Raw genomic sequence first — 20,746 nt, forward strand, 5'->3', positions numbered from 1 at the left:
AGGGATCATTTTGTCAGTTTAAAGGACTAGGCCGCAACAGGGTTCCAACCTTCTCCAGGACATGTTCAGTTTTGTAAACACGGCGTCAAACTACATATTTATTATACAAACTGTATGTTAAATGTGTTTTTAAAGATGATACTTAATGTTAACAATGATTGAACATGAATTACACGCCAAGGCAAACACACTATTTAGATTTATAGATCATCAAAACATATGAAGAGGTGTAAAATACAATAAAATTCAGATTATTGCGTGACCACATGTTCAAGGCCTTGAGATTAAGTCCAACCCAAATCCACACACATGCAACAAAACATGTTTTTCATCAAAAACAGCCATGGTACCAAAACAAAACCTGTTTCGGTTACCCCCCACGAGTCCGAAGGTTCGCTAGTCCGAAGGTTCACAAGTCCAAAGGTTTTAAAGGTTCACTGGTCTGAAGGTTTGCTGGTCCGAAGGTTCGCTGGTCCGAAAGTTCCTCATAAGGCTAAAGTGAAGGTGCATAGACGGCATCGGGATATAGTCAGTCTGTAAAATGCGCACGAAGACACGCACTGGGGCTTGTCACAACGTTTTGTGTACCAGCTGCTCACAGGTGGCACCCCAAGTTGTACTGTGTATATACAAATAACAAGGGAACATCTCGAATCCTCCGCTTTATGCCTTCATTTGATCATAAGTATAGAAATACGTGTGATCCGATCGCCGTAGGATTGGTAGTCAAAAAGGAAATTCAGCTTTTGAAGAATGCCGACTGGAAAACAGTTTAATCCCGGAGTTAATTAATTCATTAATAATTTGCTAAGGAGCTCAGGCTACGCACAGAAACAAGTCGGTTATGGAAAATACGCGAGTTTAATCATAAAAAGTGCATTAACACTGGAAAAGTCTTAAAAGCCAGTGTGTAGGTCAAAGGGAGGCGAGCCCGCTGCGCGGACCAGTAAACCTTCGGACAAGTGAACCTTAAAATTTCGGGGACATTTCGGACCCGTGAACCTTCAGACTAGTGAACCTTTGGACTTGTGGGCAGCCACCACTGTTTCAGAGTCTGGGAATAGTGCAGTTAACAATTATTGAATACTAAATTAGTTTAATTGATTAGCTGTGATTAAATCAATACTTCAACTCGTTTTCCACTAAAACTATTAAACTATGCTCTTTTGCGCTTCATTTTGTGGTCCATGCATATTTTATCTGACACTTTGTACACGGCTGGAGTTGTAACTGACCAGTAGAGCGTCCTGGTGTCGCAGCACGTTCTGAACGCCGCTCCAGTCCTGAGCCTGGGCCAGCTCTTTGGCGCACCTCAGAGACAGAGACTGGGACAGCGACGCCTCTCCGCAGATCTGGGCCAGCTGCACCGCCACACGCAGAGAAGACGACTCGTTCTTCCTGGCGATCACTTTGGCGGCGTCAAAACTTGAACCAGCGGCAAGATAACTGCAAAAACAAACGAGTCAATTGTGACTAGAACGTTCACTATGTGGAATTTGTGTCTATTGTGGCCGTTTTCTTGGCACTTTTTTTCTTTTGGTAGAACAATAAGAGCGGTGAAAAACGCTACTTATTTGGCTCATTATCGACACCAACAAACTAAAGTCTTTCATTTTACCCTTTATTTATTTTAGCTCATGTTTCATACTGTCCATTAGGGCTGCAGTTAACAAGTAGTCGACTTGTCAAATGATTATTTAGATTGTACAGTGAGATTTTTAACCATATAAAAAGGTTGAAATACAGTGACTGCAGGAGTCTAGAGAAACATTTACAAATGCAGTGCATAAAGTTTTGCTTTTTCACATTTCAAAATTTTTACTGTTTGTTATAAAACTGTCTTTTTGCATCTCTAACATACTTTAGGGAGACGCTTTTTGGGCTTGTTCGGCTTTGTTTTTGTCAGTGGCATAAAGTGGTTTCAATATCATCTCTCAACGTGTTATTTTCTGTAGACATATATCACACTTGGATTTTTATGAAATTACGTCATCTAAAATTGGTGATTCTGTTCAGTATTCCGTCCAAAAACGTTTGGGGTCAAAGGTAAAACACCTCGTGACACGTGTCGGTTAATAAATGAGGGATTTTGTTGTAAATGTTGTATTTGGAAAACAAAGATTTTTAAAAAGACTTTTCAATCTTTGCTTTTTGTCTTTGATTGTCACACTCATTTGCATCATGTGTGGACAGACAGAAATCCCATGGAACCTTTGTATGTGCCTGTGAACAAAGCCAGAGACTGACGGTGTAAAGCCAACAGCGCCCTCTGCTGGAACGAGCCTCCGACTTTCTTTTGGGTGAGTGTGAAGAAGGGCAGAGAGCAGGAAGTCATTTTGAGCTCGGGCTGCGCTGGAGCTGTGATTCATGAGTTTCTCTTTTCAAGCTTGGCCAAAAAAATAATGAAATGGCTGCATTTTTTGAAGAGTATTTGACTTGTAAGCTGTGCCTGGACACGTTTAAAGACCTCGCGACTCTGGGGTGCGACCACAGCTTCTGCTCCGACTGTCTGCAGAAAAACTGGGACCGAAACAAGACTGAAAACTGCCCGGTTTGTGGGAGGAAATCAACCTCACCGTGAACCGTGCTCTTAAATAAATGGCCGACGCGTTTCGTCAGAGGAAGAAAACCGGGGCAAAATAAAAGGATAAATTATGCCATGAGGAAAGCTGGATGCCCTTCCGGGGGTTAAACTAAGACAAAAGATAAAGTAAACCTTGATATTTACATTGATTGAAAAAAATACTCTTAGATTAAAATTATTGGTAATTGTAATCATTCTCTGGACTGAACAGGCTCTAAAACACAAACATTTTATTACAAAAACAGTGGATTTATTAAATCAAAATGTTAAAAAAAAAAAACAATTTCTGATTTTCAACAATACTACATTTTATTCATAAATATTCTCTATCTAGATTATATTTCAATATTTATTTTGTAAAAGTTTCAATGTCCATTATTATATATATATATATATATATATATATATATATACACACATATATATAAATATTTTTTTTAATTTTTTTTTTAATATTGATTATACAAACAAAGGGAGAATGTATATATTTTTTGATTTGTTTATATTTACGTATATCTGATAAAAATGTTATGATAAATATTAAAATGCATCTCTTTTCTAGGACCAGGATTGGAGCAAGTTCTGAAGAAAAAGGCCATCGCCCGTCGCAACAATGCCGACTAGTTAAAAAAAGAAAAAAACATGAAACGCTTAATCTTTGGCCAAGGCACATGAGACTTGGAACAGTGATAGTGACCTTTGACGAGTAAAACGCACCTGGTAGCATCGCTCTATGATAAACAGGAAGTCAGCCATGTTGAATCAAAGTGGCACCGCCACGCTTTACTTTTTTTTTCAAAAATCGTACTTGTCCAAGGTTTTTTGTCCGATCAAGCTCAAAACAACACCTTTTGCATCGAAAAACATTAAAATTTAATAAATATTCAAAAGAATGTTGATATTCTTTACGGTCTCCGCGTAACACGCCCTCAAAAAAGGCTTAATTTCCTGTTTTTTCACGCTTATTGGAATTGATCTACGGAGCTCATATTTCACTCACTAATGTGTTTTTTATGGTGTGATTGTAAATAATTAATACCCATGTAACAAATTTACTCTATAGCGCCCCCTAGCCATTGTGTGAAAAACTCAACATTGTCTGATTTGTTTGAAACTCATGGTTTATATTCTCCTCCAGACGCCATGAAAAAAGTGCATTGCAAATATTGTGTATTTTCACAGATGGCCAGCAGGTGCGCAATGAATGCCTTCACTCCCTCTTCCTCTTTTATTTTGATGGGACATTTCCTCTCGTGCCGCAGTGTCAGCATTAGCATTAGAATTATTATTCTTTAGAATGAGGCTTTATTCTTGAGACTTTATTCTTGAGGCTTTATTCTTGAGACTTTATTCTTTGCCACAACTCGGGTTTTTTTGACCCCCTGAACGTCAATGAAAAGTCACGGGTCACAAAGGCTTTCTTTTTCCATGCTCAGGTCTCCGTTCAACACAATCTTGCAATTTGTTATTCTTATTTTATATACATCAACGTTTTTGGAATCTTCTTATGAAACACAATGCATTTAAACAAACAGTTTTTGTTAGTGCGGTATTGTTGGATAAATACAAGACAATAATGGAATGGCTTTCATAATATAAAGACATTTGTGGATTTCACGTTTTCACGTTCAGGAAAAGCATAAAATTTGACCAAAAAAGAAAACAAGAAAACCGGAAAGAAGGGATGGGACAAGGAAACCATTTGTCTCCCACCAAAAATAAAGATGTGTTGCTGAGTTGAGTGTTTTCCCTGTTCTGATTTGTAAATTCAACATTTCAGAACCCAGAGTTGATCTGAATTAGACAATCCAACATGGCTGCCCCCTGCGTTTGGTGAAAGCCAAACATCCAACAGTTAAAATAGTGATAGTACTCGTGTCATTTCCCCTCATGTTGCTCTCTACTAGTCGCTGCTGTGACGAGCCTGATAATAAAAGCAGAAAATGACTCTCAAACGTTGATTTATGACTTACATATTAAATAACGCTATCAAAGATAATCTTCTTTTAATGTTAATTGTCTTTAATCTTGAGCATTTTTAGATTGAAATCTCATGTTTTAGAAGAAAAAAAAAACCTTGAACTAAGCTGTGGGCTCCATCTACTGGCAGCAGAGGGAATTACAATATTTGAGAGAAAATAATTTTGGCTCTCTTCCGCCTTTTTAATGAATTACACAGTTGTACTGATGATGATGAGACAGAACGAGTCTGGAGATGACTTATGGAGCTAAAAACAGCAGAAGATTCTCAGTCAGAGATGGAGAAAAGGTCAGTTATGGAAGAGATTTAGGAGTGTTTCTGAGGCTCGGAGGGGAGAGGACTTTATCAAACTGTGAATGAAGCTAAATGTGCTCCAGCCAAGTTTGTGACGAGGAACAGGGTGAGAACAGGGTCAGAAGAGGAAAAAAATAACCCACATTTGCATAGTATGTGTCCTGATTCGAGCGATTTCCTGTGTTTATTTTTATTTGAGTCGTTATTGTACATAAACGCTAGCGTATTGGTCATTGTTCTTCTGACTTGACACTGGAACAAAAGAACTCAGAGTTCTTCCGAGGGAAAATGGAACTGAAACTTGTATGAATAAATAAAAGAAGACCTCAGAATAAGCCAAGAGTAATGAGGAAAGCACATTAGAGGAGACAAATTGTACACGAACAAGTTTTTATACATTTATAACCACGTTTTAAAGTATCTCACCATTTGGCGGCGGCAGAAAAGTGTCCGTCTTTCTCGAGCACCGCGGCCCAGCTCTGGTACAGCTTGGTCAGAACAGCATCGTCCGGAGGCAGCCGGGCTTTGACCAGCGCGATGGCCTCTCTGAGAACAAACAATGTAAATCACCCGGGATCAGATCATCATGCATCCTTAAAAAAGATATTATACAGTTTTACAATGGAAAAATGCAGTGAGAAGATGCTAAGGAGAACCGCTTGGCTTTTCCTGATTGTTCCACTATCAGAGGAGAGGACGGAAAGCTCCAGATAGAAGTGTATATACACACATGGAGCAGTACCACCCACATCGCCACCTGGAGGTAATCAGGACATGACAACACAGAGTCCAGAGGTGGCTACCAGCTCAGAGGGCAAGAGGAAAAACACGTCCGGAATGCTCCCTCAGCCTGTGGATGGAACCCAGCTTGGGCTCTCAACAGAGTGAAGAGAACCAAAAAGCAGGACAAAAAGGACAAAAGGGAAACGGAACAGAGAAGGAAGTGTGTTTCTATCCGTTATGTCTCGGGACTGTAGGAAAAACTGCTACGAATTTTCTTATACAGCACAAAATCCCTGTTTATTTTAAACCAGGCAACACTATAAGACAAAAACTGGTTCAACCTAAGGACAAGATGCAGACACAAAAACAGAGCAATGTAGTTTATTCTGTCCAAAGCAGTGAAAAGAATTGTAAAGAGCGGTAAATAGTAGAGCTGGGTTGAAAAAAATCGATTTTCCGATTTTTAATCGATTCGCTTATTAATGACAGATCATCGATCATTTTTTTTAAATTTTTTTTTATTTACTTTTTTTTTTTATTTAAAAAAAAAAATTCTCAACGTTTACATTTTATATTTCAAGTTTCAATACTGGCAGTGTGTGAGCAGTTTTAAAATACAAAAGGCTTTTGGTAGCAACCGCTTTTGGGTGAATTCTTAATTATTTTCAAGCATAATAATAATGCACTGGTTAGTGTCCCAGTAGGAATCCACTGTTGCAGATGTAGTCACCTCAATGATGTCCTCCATTTATTGTCCTGGATTATCTTTCTTGAAGGTAGATTGACCCTTAACCTTTTCATCAGTCTTGCAGCCATCAGTAACTACCAATACTTGTAAGATTTGCTGTTTAATATTGATATAATAACTAGTTTTAATATATTGCTTCTCTACACAGTCATGAAGTGAAGGAAACGGTTCAAATACATTTTTCAGTTTTAATAACATTAACCCCCGGATCGAATCGAAATCGGATCGAATCGGAAATCAAATCGGAGCGAATCGGATGGAATCTGAGAAATCGGAAAAAATCTATTTTGAAACGTAGAAATTGGAATCAAATCAATTCTTGAAATTTGAATCGAAACCCAGCTCTAGTACATAGAGAGACTAAACAGCCACTGCACAAGAGGCTTTATCAGCACAGAAGACACTCGAGTTCAGGACCACAGAGTGCTGTGCATCTGCATCTTAAAGCCACAAACCACTCTATCAAGGACAGGAGAGGAGAAGATACTGAGCAGGAGAAAAGACGGTTTGAAAGAAGAGTTAAAGAGGCAATGCACTCCTTCTCAGAGTTTTGTGTTTCGCTTTGGGAGCTAGAACCTCTCAGGGGCCCCTTTGGACCCCAGACACAAACTGGACCAGAGACTTGAGACTGAGACTCACTTTAGGACCGAAGCAGAAAAAGCACCTTTAAATATCACAGACCTGTAGAGTTTGTGCGACCGCAGGAGCTCGACAGCTTCGTACAGTTTGTTGACGGAGAGTAAATGAGATGCTGCTTTGACAAACTGCTCCTGGAGACACAACTGTTTGACGTACGAGTCCACGGCTTCTCTCCACACAGAGAACCCCGCTGTGGAGAGCAGAGGGAAGGGAAAAACAAAGTAATTACTGAACGTAGTCGTCATTTCATCCATATTTTACTTAAATTCAGTGACTTTTTACATAAATAAATAAGACAGATTTATATGAAGAAGTTATTGACAAACAATAACTGTGCAAGTCATTAGAGCTGCGATGATTGTCGACTATAATGAAAAAAAGTCGTACTGTGATCATCGTTCTCTGGACTAAACAGACTCAAACACAAACAAAAAGACCTTTAATAACAAAGAGGCGTTATTAAAGCAAAATCTCAAAAAATAATAAATGATGTGTATCAATAATGTGTATAATATAATATAATAATGTGTATCAATAATCATGTGCAATTACTGTGCAATTCATGTGCAATTACTGTCGTGACACATATTCATGTGCAATTACTGTCGTAATCACACGCAATGGTATATAATTATTTTTATCTTTATTATCTTTCCCCTCCATCCCTTGTTGGGAAATGGGAGGTTTTGTCTATAGGAGTTTTTGTTTATAAGAGCTCTTCTATTGAGAGTGTTTTTCAAACTTCCTATAAGTGATCTGTTCTTTTCCTCTGTATCTACCTCTGCATCTACCTGCGTTGCAACAATGAAATTTCCCCTTGTGTGGACAATAAAGGATTATCTTATCTTAATACACTGTATATCATCTCTAAAAGCCTTCATTTTTTTTGGTTAAAAAAAGTATTTAGTAAAGTCTCACTTACCCATTGGAGCGAGAGAAAGCAGGTGGTCGCTGAGCTCCGCCTTCTCCGTGGCCAGCCGCAGCGCCCCCTGCAAGTCGCCGCTCCACAGCCGCAGGTAAACGGCGGACTCAAAGTGTCCCGCCTCCAGATGGGCCTCCTCTGAAGACGCGAAACCACATAAGACACGAGTAAATCTATACGGACCCCGAACGATAGTTACGCTAATTTACCGGTTAAAACTTTCATTTACAGTTTTGAAGTTACAAAGGAAAGGAAAATGAAGATTAAAAACAAAAAAAAACACCTTCAGCCTCAAACATCCGGTGCAGAGCCTCTCGATCGGAGAACAAACCCAGATGGATGTAAGCTCCCTGTCCCGGGACGCAGCCAACAGGGGGCGCTGCAACGCACACGAAACATCAGCCAAGATTGATTGGGTTTTTACCAAGTACATATTTAGGTTTAATGACTAAAACAATGTAGAAAATCATGTGACTCGATATCATTAAGATCATTAAAATACATTAGAATATTACTTTGCGTTTTTATACTAGTTCTGACAAAGCTCAAGATGAGTTCTAAAGCCGTTGTGTCCAGTTTGTTGTTCTCTAACATTTGCTGGTGAAATCTCTCAAAACGATAAACACAACTCTCAAAACGCACACCTCTCAAAACGCACAGCTCTCTTAACGCACACCTCTCTAAATACAGCTCTTGCCGCGCACCTTCTCCTCCCGATAAAAGGTTTCGTCGCGAAAGTGAACGACCGATTAATCGACTGAACATGTAGTGCGTCGTGTGCTCGGGAGGACACACCCTGGAGGACACACCCCGGAGGACACGCCCCCCAGAGGAGTGAGCAGCTCACCGTGGTGTGCGACTGAGGCCAGAGCGACGCAGTCCTGCAGCAGCTCGTCTTTGGGCCGATGGTCCATGGACGTGCTCAGCGGAAGCATTGAGCGCTGCTTCTTCTTCTTCGCCGACGACAAACTGGCCTCTGAGCGAGAAAAGGACAAGATCATTTCAATGTTTACAGTCGTATGAAGGCCAGATGCTGTACCAAGCCATTTGTTGATGCCAGTTATTACAATTTTAACTACAATTCTCACCAAGTAGCTCAGTAGATTACTCAAATACTAGTTAAAGAATCCAAATCAAGCTATTTTCTAATTCGAAGAGAGCAATTTGTACCCGCATGTCCATTTTTGTCCCAGATATCTTCGAATTAGGCCGTTTTTGCTCATAAAAATGCCTCATTTTGACAAACACATTACATTATGAAAAGTGTGTGATGTTTATTCTAGTAAACGAGTCAAGATGTTTTAACTACGCGTCTCCTGTTTTAGCCGAGATCAGTGGTTCTCAAACTGTGGTACGCGGAAGTAAAGCAATTATGTTAGGACCCTAGTGTTCACAAACCAAACCCTTTCATTTAGAATCTGCAATCAAATGTTTGCAGTATTAGCACTCTGCAGTATTAGTAAAAGGAGTAACATTTTGAAGCAGTTTTCACGCTTTTCTTCTCACTGCAAGTAAATATAACTTGACATAAGCTTCAGGTCAAGCGTATGAAATCATTTGTGTTTCTTTCTCCGTCAGACATGATCTTCTTTGTCTCGTTTGTGTGTCACAACATCAGATTTATCATTGAAAAGAAAGAAGAAAATAAAAGTTAAGTCTGTGTTTTGTTTTTTTTCAGTTTACTTTTAACACAACAGTTGCTGGCTGCTCTAATACTGACTGATTATTGGTTGACAAATATAACTCAATCATGTTTAACTTGTGAAACGCAGGGCGATTTTGTCAAAAATTAAAACATCCAAAAGAAATGTGATAAAACATGTCTTTAAATGTATCAATTAAAAAGTCTAGCGATTATTATTCTTTAACAAATAATAAGTAATAAAGCCTCTTCACTCAGATCATGTTTTAGAGTCTGAGCAGGGACCAGAATATTCAATGACTTAATTGAATAATTAATTAACTAACAATTAAAATATGAAGAGTTTGTTAAATGATTCACAGAAATGTCGACAGATCATTTCAAATAATTTTCAAATAACTTAAAAATTTGCAACATTACGTAAATGCGCCTCAACACGTATGAAATGACACCTCCATTTACCAGTCTTGTCTTTATTCTTCGCAGCAGGGGGCGCTCTTCTCTGGCTCTCACTGGGAACTGAAAAAGACTTGTTAGAACGATCATCATCCCGTTGTTTTAACTCGTCTCATTCGGTTTGTAGTCACCAGAGGGCGTCAGTGAGCTGTTGGTGGAGCTGCTCTCGTCCTCTTCTTCAGACGCCCGTGTTCTCTCGCCGTTGACAACAGCGCCGCTTGCTGATGGCTTCTTGGCTTTGCCCTTCTTCTTTTTCTCCTTGAGCTCAACCATTTTCTTCCCTAAATGAGCGCGGGCCGAGATAAATCATCACAGCAATAATGGCAGTAGAAATAGCACATAAACGTGTGCGGCCTGAAGTACGCTCAATAAAATTAATTATTTTGGAATTTAGAACTAGTTGTGTCCTTGTTTAGTGCAGCTCTTGTTATTCAATGCAGACTTTATTGACATATATTCACCATCATATCGGACGCGTCTCCAGTCGCGACGTCGCCATTTCAAATCAGTGACAAACGATCACAGTTTAAGCTAATTTTATTGACAATCGTGCCAAACAGCAGCCATTTTCTGTCATCGCCGTCGTCTTATTGTTGTCTCCTGTGCCTTTTTTAAGTCCATGAATCTCTAGCATTTCTGACTCAAATCACCTTCAGTACAACTGTGTGCTCGCATTAGCATGTCGGGGCAAGCTAGCTTCTGTTCATTTCCCCGTGGTAATTCCCTCTGCTGCCAGTAGATGGAGCGCTAACATATCCTGATGTCATGTGTGCTTTTAGTAAAGACAAAATTAAGTTAGAAAACATGATTAAAGGGCAAGAACTGCACAGAATATGTTAGTTATGTCAAGTTATGTCTTTGGAACTTTTGAGAGAATTAAATTACAGATGTTTTATGACCACAGTAATACGAGATGAACCATCTGGACATCAGTCTCAGACCAGTTCCTTGGATTCAAACAAGATTTAGATTTTCCGGTCCAGACCCCGGTCCGGGCGCCGGGCCTCACCTTTTGGGGGTTTGTCGAACTCCTGCTGTGACACTCTCCACTCATGAACCGTGAAGTCTTTCCCTCCAGTCCAGACTAAGTCGGGATCCAGCGGAGACCAGTCCACACACAGCAGGTTTCCATGGTGACCGCGATAGTTACACACTGGCGCCTCCCGCAGGACGTCCCACACCTGCACACACGAGGACGAGCTGCTCTCAGGTCTGTACACACTCTAGTAAAGTATTTGAGTAACACATACTAGCTATTTTTGTAATCAACGAAATAAAGGTTGTGGCGACTGAAGGAGGTTCTTTACAAATTAAGTGTATTCATTCATTCCTTTTCTACCGCTTTTTTTCATTCGGGCTTGCGGGTGACTGGAGCCTATCCCAGTGACTTTGGGCCTTAAGCGGGTGCACCCTGGACACAGGCCAGCTCGTCTCAGGGTAGGTTATTGGAAATTGTTTATTCTTTGTTAAAAAAATGTTTATTCTTTGTTTTAAAAAAAGGACTTTTTAGAGTCTGCTTAGTCCTGAACAGTTCTTCATCTGCCGTGAGGAACCGGTTCTCCTCCTGATGGTTCTGTTCATCTGAGGGAGTCAGATCTCTCCTTCACTGTGGAACTGATACAGGTTTCTACTTTTTCCAAAGGAGGTTTTGTAGTTTTTCCTGGCCGAGAAGGAGGGTCTAAGGACAAGGGACGCTGGGACATTTGTCTAAGGACACGGGACGCTGGGACATTTGTCCAAGGACACAGGACGCTGGGACATTTGTCCAAGGACACAGGACGCTGGGACATTTGTCCAAGGACATGGGACGCTGGGACATTCGCGACGCTGGGACATTTGTCTAAGGACACGGGACGCTGGGACATTCGTGACGCTGGGACATTTGTCTAAGGACACGGGACGCTGGGACATTTGTGACGCTGGGACATTTGTCTAAGGACACGGGACGCTGGAACATTTGTCTAAGGACACAGGACGCTGGGACATTTGTCTAAGGACACAGGACGCTGGGACATTTGTCTAAGGACACAGGACGCTGGGACATTTGTCTAAGGACACAGGACGCTGGGACATTTGTCCAAGGACATGGGACGCTGGGACATTCGTGACGCTGGGACATTTGTCTAAGGACACGGGACGCTGGGACATTCGTGACGCTGGGACATTTGTCTAAGGACACGGGACGTTGGGACATTTGTCTAAGGACACGGGACGCTGGGACATTTGTCTAAGGACACGGGACGCTGGGACATTTGGGACGCTGGGACATTTGTCTAAGGACACGGGACGCTGGGACATTTGTCTAAGGACACAGGACGCTGGGACATTGTTTCTGTTTTTCACTGTCGCCCTCCGAGGAAACTGCTGTTGTGATTTTGGGCGTTACAAAGATAAATTGAATTATATAGAATAATCCAAAGACCCAGTAAGATTAACAAAATAAAGCTATGATTATTAATTATTGACTGGCCAGAGTTACTGGACCAATCGTTGCCGCCTCATCGAGAGCATCTATGGAGAGACTGAAGTGTCCTACGGCCATGACGCCGCGCTCCACGCAGGCTTTACCTGAGCGGTGCCGTCGTAGCTCGCGGTCACCAGGCGGTCGTCGTGGTGATGGCTCCAGGACAAACCCGTGATTTTGGCCGTGTGTCCGCTGAGCCTGCGAAAGGGTTCAGAGATCACGACCGGCGCATCCCCAGGAGACTCTGGAAACAGGACAAGCACGTTACCACGGCGGCGACGACGACCACAGAGCAAAGAAGCAGGACAAGATTATCTTTTATTATTCCAATCAGTCAAGCTAGTTTACTAGTCAAGTGATTATTTCTGTTGAACATTTGAGAGTTTTTGAATACATAATCAACCAAACGAAAGGGTGAAATGTGGATGACGCATTTGGTTTTAATCTGCAACTAAGAAATATTAACTTACCTCATATTTGTGTTACTTTTTGAACTCCTATCGAGGCATTTTAAGGCCGGAGTACAAACTTACACTGGTAATTCCCCCATAAAGTAAACTGTGAACCAAGGTTTCCATGATTGTTGGTCAATTGCAATTTAAGACTTTAAGATTTTAAATACTTTTTAATGCAGGTAGATCCATTGTAATGCCAGGCAAAAGAACAAATGTTATATATAGTTGTTTTTTTTACATTTAAGCTACGTAAACATGGACACACAGGGCAGGATTCTCACCCAGCGCCGCTCTGAGGTCGTGGATGTAAACCACGGCGTTGCTGGAGCCGGAGGCCAGCAAAGCACCAAGTTCAGGCGCGTGGAGCCCGTGGTGCCACCGCAGACAGTTTATGACCTTATGATGCTGCTGAACACTGCAGAGGAGGCGCAGACTGGGAGCACCATACACCTCGATACTACTGCAAAAGGAGGAGCAGAGGAGGAGGAGAGAGGTATAGAGAGGAGCAGAGGAGGAGAGAAGGGGAGGGGAGCAGAGGATGAGGAGCAGGGAGGGGAGGAGAGAGGTGGAGCGGAGTAGGAGAGGGAGGGAGGGAGGGAGGGAGGGAGGAGAGGGAGGGAGGAGGAGCAGAGAGAGGAGCAGAGAGAGGAGAGAGGGGGAGGAGGTGAGGAGTAGTAGTAGAGAGGGGAGGAGAGGGAGGAGGAGTAGAGAGGGGAGGAGGGGAGGGAGGAGGAGCAGAGAGGGGAGGTGCAGAGGGAGGAGGAGCAGAGAGGTGGTGGAGGAGGAGGAGCAGGGGAGGAGGAGAGACGGGGGGAGGGAGGAGGAGATGGGAGGAGCAGAGGGAGCAGAGAGGAGAGAGGAGGAGAGTGGGAGGAGGAGAGAGGAGGGAGGGAGGAGGAGATGGGAGGAGCAGAGGGAGCAGAGAGGAGAGAGGAGGAGAGTGGGAGGAGGAGAGAGGAGGGAGGAGCAGACAAGAACAGAAGAGAAAGGCATGGATTTAGTGGCATGTTTAAGTTATTCAGAGAGAAATGTGTTGTTGTGCGAATAATGCACGTGATTCAGCCGGAGAAACGTTCACTTGTAGTAAGAACCCTCCGTTTGTCTTCAAGTCACTTTTATGTGTGCAGCTTTGTGCTTCACTTCAGATATACAACACTCAGAAGAGAATAAACCTCCTTCTCTCCAACTCATAACTCATATCTCACAAAGGCAAAGTTCACACATCTTCTGTATCATCTGTAAAGTTCTCATCCTCTAAACTCCTCATCATTTCTGAGTCTTTAATCGGTTTCATGTTTTAGAACTTAAAATAATCTTTGTACTGAACCCGACACATGACATCCCCTCGTCAGGATTCGTCTTGGCGCTCCATCTACTGGCAGCAGAGGGAATTACCACGGGGAGATAAACAAAAGCTACTGACACGTAAGCACGCAGTTGAGGCGGAGGAGATTCAAGTCAGAAGCGCTCAGAGCGAGTCCGTGTCAAAGTCGGACACGTCGCACATTACATCGATCCGCGGAGAATCAAAGGAACGGACATTCTCACCCGTCCTCGTTGCCGATGGCCACCACTTTCCCATCTGGTTTCCAGCTCAGGTCTGTGTGAGGGGAGAGTTTGTGCTGTCGGGAAACACAGAAGAAACAGGGTCATCGCCTCGGCGTCCGTGCACCAGGTCAAGGTTCGTCTGCTTTTACGATCCAAGTAAAGGGAGCTTTGAGCCACGTCATATCTGTTCATAATTAACCCAAAGTATTTCGATGCATTCTGATTATTGTCCTGAGTTTGAGGCTTGAGTGCTCAGTAACGTCCCGTTTTCTCCTTCCCGCCAGGGGAATTCCACTGGTTCTCCTTTAGTCGATCAATCGGTTTATGTGTATTAGTCGACAGACTTTTATTTAGATTATAAGGGTTTTTATGGAACAACAGCGGAAAGGAGAAGACCAGGTGTGAGTGAGCTAAACATGTGGGTTTCTGTACAAATTGTTGTTTTTTTTGCATGAACTCAAACTCATCAATCTAGCCTCTTTCTTTATATGATGGTATATTATGGTATACTATGATATATTATGTGTATATTATAGTATATGATGGTATATTATGTGTATATTATGGTAATATTATGGGTACTGTATATTATGGTATACTATGGTATATCATGTGTAAATTATGGTATATCTTGGGTATATTATATGTACATTATGTGTACATCATGTGTATACCATGTGTATATTATGTGTACATTATGGGTATATTATGTGTATATTATGTGTACTGTATATTATGTGTATGGCGTGGAATGGAGCAGGCCCTGTGAGTCCCAGCCCTGCTCTAAGGCCCAAACCTGGATGTTGTTGGTGTCTTTGATGAGTTTGTCGATGTCGGCCGCTTCTCCGTTGAGTTGGTGCGGGTCGTGTTGGAGGATGGCGCCCTCTCCTGCGCAACTGTACAAACTGCAGGACGACTTTCCCTTCGACGAACCTGCGGCCATCAACACACATCAAGCAGAATGCACACATCGCTCAGAACGGCACACGAAACTGAACGGCACGAGACTCCGGAATCATCATCTGCACAGGTCAGTCAGCTTGGATTGCATCATTTGAGCCATTCATTTATATCATGCTCATTATGCACAGACTTTAGCAGCATAAATGCTCTATACGGCCCCAAATAGAAAAACTCTCCAGTAATAAACGCTCCGTAAACTGACACAAATGTTGTTAAAAGAGACTGGGATAATTTGATTAGAGGTGGGCAATGTGTCTAAATTTAGATACTATTGTAAATGTCGTTTGGAAAATATACAATTTAAATATTAGTTTGTTTTTTATAGTTTTTATAGCAGAATAAAACAAAAAAATGGCAAACTTTAAAATGAGTCACAATATGCTGTACTTTTCATATTTGTCTAGGAATGGTAAAAAATACTTCTGTTGAACATAATTTTTTGTCAACATCGCCCAGGCCTAGTCGCAATTACTTGTACAAACTTTTACAACAGTTCCCGACGTCACTATGGGTTGCGTCGCCGCAAACTAAAGACGAAGGGGAAAGCGAGCTCTCGTCACGGTCAGCGGTAGCGTCTCACCAAACGACAGCGGCGGAACCGGAGGACCCCAGGCCAGCGTGTAGACCGTCTTCTTGTGATAGGAGCTGGAGATCTCAGGAGGCCTAAAGGACAGGACAGAACCATTGACCGCTGTGTGTAGGAGGCGTGCGCTTGACAGAGTATATGTAATATTTTGTTTTGATCAACTTTCAGGGGCATTTATATAAAATGTTTGAATATTTTTAAATATTTTGTAGCATATTTATAACCTAAAAACTAGTGTTTATTCTTACCAGTCTTGGGCTTCTTAGGAAACATGAGCATGACTTTTAAAAAACTTTAAATATCGAACACCGTTTTGTTTCTCAGCTAAATAAAGAAAATATGAACTTAATAAAGAACGAGTGGATTCTGTTTGCCTGAACTTTTCTTTTCAATAAAAGTGCATAAAACGTGTAACAGAAATGAGCAAATCTTCTCTCGACTAAGTTTGAGTAAATTCAGCCGCTTTAATGCGCTTTTATTCATGCTCGCTACATTTCCATCTCCGTTTTATAAATGTACATGCACAAACCAGTGTATTAGGCTTTCTTTTGAGTCACTGTAGTTGGGTCAAGTGCTATTATATCACTACATCAGCAAAATGTGTGACTGTTTTTTTACTTGTTGGAGAAGACGTTGTAGATCCCCACTTTTCCGTCGTCGGTCCCGAACGCCAGCGCCCCTTCTCGCTGGGGGTGCCACGTCAACTGGACAACGCAAAACAGACGCACGGAGACGTAATTAAAGACGAACCGAACGTGTGAATCAGCTCGGACACTGGATTGAGCTCACGGGTCAACGTCAACTGAGGTAAATTAACTTGTATATTTTGTTCTGAATGTTCCGAAAATAGTTGAGGGATATCTTCCGCATTTGAGAGACACGAGACAAAAAGTCTTCCGCATTTGAGAGACACAAGACAAAAAGTCCTCTGCATTTGAGAGACACGTGACACAAAGTCTTCTGCATTTGAGAGACACAAATTAGCGGCGGTAGTTGGACCGGTTCATGCTTGGAGTTTTTTTTGACGGCCCTGAATGGTCAGATTCCAGACCCTTCTGCATTTGAACAGAATGTAGGAGGGACTGGCTGGTCAGGCAACCATCACCTGGCACTCAAAAAAAATGTTGTCAATAAAAACTAAGGGGAACAACTGAGCAAATGAAATAGATATATTAAAAACTGAGACCAAATACAAAAGTGTCGTCTAATTGAAGTGTCTGTCTCTAACAGAATTTATATAGTATTGCCAATTTCCAGTTTTCACTCGTTTTTTTCTTAATGTTTTCGTGTCGTTGCATCTCGTCTTGGATGGAGACGTAAAAGTGCGTCGAAAACACGGACGCCGCTTCTTACCGCCGTCACTTTGGATTTGATTCCTTGCCAGAAGCAGCGCGTGTCGTACACTTTGGAGCTCTGCGTGTTCCAGACTCGGATGGTGTTGTCCCCGACCCCGAGGGCGAGTGTCCCCGAGCCGAGCGGGGAGAAGCAAAGCGCGTAGACGAAGCCCCCCAGAGCGGGCAGGGTCCAGCACAGCTCCAGAGCGCCCGCGTCCCAGCACTTGATCTGTGGACGGCACAGCAAGACACGGAGGAGGTCAGAACGACAACCATCGAGATCCCGGCGCTGCGGCAATTCATGATTTTAAAGTAAATATCACATCTTTGGAATGGGGAAGAGTCCTTAAAAATCAATCGGCGCGTGCCCAGAAGCTTTTGCGAGAACGTTGGTCTGTTACTACAGCGACAGCAGGATGACAAACCACATCTAACGTGCCTTTTATCTTTATCACCCAGAGACATAAAGTTCAGCCCTTACAGCTGCGCACATACACCAAACTGTACAATTTGGAACTCGACAAGATTCTTAGATTGCACGGAAGAATTTGTTCATATTCAATTCTAAACCTAATTTATTCCAAGTTTTAAATTTAAAAAAGATGGGGAAATTTGATACATTTTTAATGCAAATTTTAAGTCAGATCTGAGAAATCCAAAATGTTCTCGGTTATTTTTGTTGACATATACTGTTAAAAGACATTTAAGCCTGATTTTGCTTTATTTCTTAGGGTAAATGTTTCAAAGTTTCAAATTGATACCTCTAATTTTAAGACGTGTTCCTAGTCACCGCAGTAGCTCGCCTTAAAAAAAGACAATACGAAAGAAATTGGTAATAAAATAGTTTGAGGCCAGAGGAAAGCCTGACCTCTCTGTCCATGGAGGTGGAGAGCAGCAGCTGCTGCTCCTGCATTTGGACCGAGCTCATGTTGAAGACGATTCTGTTGTGGTTCTGTCCGTCTGAACTCGACCCAAACAGACTCCACTTCTGCTTCCCCGACTTCAGCAGGTCCCACAGCAGCAACTCACCACTATAACACACACATCACATGTTTTACGCTATTTTTAAACATGGACCGGCCTCCTGCTGGTGCCCAGAGTCAGGACTAAATGTGAACCGGCCTCCTGCTGGTGCCAGAGTCAGGACTAAACGTGAACAGGCCTCCTGCTGGTGCCAGAGTCAGGACTAAACGTGAACAGGCCTCCTGCTGGTGCCAGAGTCAGGACTAAACGTGAACAGGCCTCCTGCTGGTTCCAGAGTCAGGACTAAACGTGAACAGGCCTCCTGCTGGTGCCAGAGTCAGGACTAAACGTGAACAGGCCTCCTGCTGGTTCCAGAGTCAGGACTAAACGTGAACAGGCCTCCTGCTGGTGCCAGAGTCAGGACTAAACGTGAACAGGCCTCCTGCTGGTTCCAGAGTCAGGACTAAATGTGGACCGGCCTCCTGATGGTGCCTAGAGTCAGGACTAAACATTTACCGTATTTTCCGGACTATAAGTTGCACCGGAGCACAAGTCGCACCAGCCAAAAAAATGCATTATAGAGAAGAAAAAAACATATATAAGTTGCACTGGAGTATGAAATGAAGTGTGAAAATAACAAATAATATCGCATATAAATCGCTCCGGAGTATAAGTATACAAGTATAAATGTAAGCATAAGTAGCACCCCGGCCAAAACTAGGAAAAAAGGTGCGACTTATAATCCGGAAAATACGGTAGGTTGTAATGAGGGTGTTTGACCTGAAGCAGCTGGATATGACCTGTGTTCTTCTGAGCCAGAGAACATTGAGCCACAGTCGCTCTTTGACCCCAGGATCCATCACGGAGCCTCTTTTCTTCAGATACGGCAGCTTCAGAGTCACCACGCCTGAACATAAAAGCAGATTATCGAGCACACGACTTCCATAATTTACTGTTTTAGTTGAAGAACGAGTTTGTCGGCGCGTACTTTTGCCTCGGTCGGTGCTCCAGATCCTCAGCGTCTGGTCTTTACTTCCCGAGGCCAACAAACAGCCTTCGTCCCAAACACCGGCTGTAAACAAAGGAACATACAGCCATTTTCGGTAAATGTGCGCGGACAAAACACTCACTACGCCGTGGACGTCTTGGTTTGTATTGTAGGAAAGAATATCAACGTAAACTATGACAATAAATTTCAGTGGTAAAAAATGACGGAGAGAACAACAGACTTGACAGACTTTTATCCATTTACATATGCAAATCGCTTGTGCAGAGGTAGAATAAATATGATTTTGATTTGCGTCGTTCCGATAATTGTTGTTTTATTGATTTAAATAAAATAAATTGGGAAATCACAAGGACCGCAATTCCTTGACATATTTTCCGTTGCAAACTAGGGCTGTCGAAAGTATCAAAAATCAGATACGAAAACAAGAGTCATTAGAGCAACTATCAATACGGGAAAAATTATAATAATCACATCAACAAGACAAAATGTGATATCGGCTTTTCAAAACTAGAATTAGACGGTTTATAAAGAATGTGTCTAAAACCTTGACCTAAAAAAGTGCCTTTAAATAAATAACCAAAATGTGTAAAGAGAACATTCCTCTGAATCTAAATAGAGTTTGGAATGTTGGTCATGTGACAGAGTTGTTTTATTATTCTTATTATGTACAAAAGTGCCATCTTTGCAGTTGAAGCTCTACAAACATAGAATTATTGTATCAGTTCATGTAAACTATCGAGCCACAAGTTCCCAACATTAAACCTTTGCAGATTGTGACTTTGTTGGATTCTTCTCCCGTGGCGCGTTTACCTTCAGCGTCTTCCATCGGTCCGTGGAGGGCGCTCTCTATGGGCTCAGGCCTCCAGGACAGTGAGTGGATCTCGTCGTCGTGTCCACGCAAACGATGCAAAACTTCGCCCTTTTTACTTACGTCGATCAGCACGATCATCCCGTCTTTGTACCTTTAAAACAGGACAAATGTGCCGCTTTTAGAGACGATTGTTTCCATCCGAGAGGGCCATAAAAATATCAAGAGCAAGTCAGTCAGCAAGTTAGCAAGTAAGCAAGAAGGTATGTCAGTAAGTAAGTAAGTAAGTCAATAAGTCAGAAAGTAAGTCAATAAGTCAGTAAGTAAGTCAATAAGTCAGTATGTGAGTGAGTCAATAAGTCAGTAAGTAAATAAGTCAGTAAGTAAGTATGTCAATAAGTCATGAAGTAAGAAAGTAAGTCAATAAGTCAGAAAGTCAATAAGTCAGAAAGTAAGTAAGTCAATAAGTCAGAAAGTAAGTCAATAAGTCAGTAAGTAAGTGAGTGAGTCAATAAGTCAGTAAGTAAGAAATTAAGTCAATAAGTCAGAAAGTCAATAAGTCAGAAAGTAAGTAAGTCAATAAGTTAGTAAGTCAATAAGTCAGTAAGTAAGTAAATAAGTCAGTTA

The 20,746-nt window shown here is 41.9% G+C and overlaps 1 protein-coding gene across 1 annotated transcript in view; it reads right to left on the minus strand.

Moving 5' to 3' along the window:
• Positions 1-20,746, minus strand: part of gemin5 (gem (nuclear organelle) associated protein 5) — a 33,865-nt gene that overhangs the window by 5,708 nt on the left and 7,411 nt on the right. The window contains exons 4-23 of the mRNA XM_072445979.1: positions 20,122-20,273; positions 19,291-19,374; positions 19,083-19,209; positions 18,208-18,370; positions 17,359-17,568; positions 16,624-16,709; positions 16,000-16,082; positions 15,253-15,389; positions 14,457-14,530; positions 13,190-13,368; positions 12,558-12,697; positions 10,999-11,170; positions 10,121-10,270; positions 9,996-10,052; positions 8,739-8,867; positions 8,175-8,270; positions 7,892-8,029; positions 7,012-7,159; positions 5,286-5,405; positions 1,236-1,446 (exon numbers count right to left, since the gene is read on the minus strand). Of these exons, the coding sequence (XP_072302080.1) occupies positions 1,236-1,446; positions 5,286-5,405; positions 7,012-7,159; positions 7,892-8,029; positions 8,175-8,270; positions 8,739-8,867; positions 9,996-10,052; positions 10,121-10,270; positions 10,999-11,170; positions 12,558-12,697; positions 13,190-13,368; positions 14,457-14,530; positions 15,253-15,389; positions 16,000-16,082; positions 16,624-16,709; positions 17,359-17,568; positions 18,208-18,370; positions 19,083-19,209; positions 19,291-19,374; positions 20,122-20,273 (2,656 nt within the window). The remainder of the gene's footprint in view (positions 1-1,235; positions 1,447-5,285; positions 5,406-7,011; positions 7,160-7,891; positions 8,030-8,174; positions 8,271-8,738; positions 8,868-9,995; positions 10,053-10,120; positions 10,271-10,998; positions 11,171-12,557; positions 12,698-13,189; positions 13,369-14,456; positions 14,531-15,252; positions 15,390-15,999; positions 16,083-16,623; positions 16,710-17,358; positions 17,569-18,207; positions 18,371-19,082; positions 19,210-19,290; positions 19,375-20,121; positions 20,274-20,746) is intronic.

The sequence above is a fragment of the Eucyclogobius newberryi genome, unplaced genomic scaffold (assembly GCF_026437365.1).
Source record: "Eucyclogobius newberryi isolate DKJ021-1_F unplaced genomic scaffold, fEucNew1.0.hap1 SCAF_15, whole genome shotgun sequence".
Classification (NCBI taxonomy): Eukaryota; Metazoa; Chordata; class Actinopteri; order Gobiiformes; family Gobiidae; genus Eucyclogobius; species Eucyclogobius newberryi.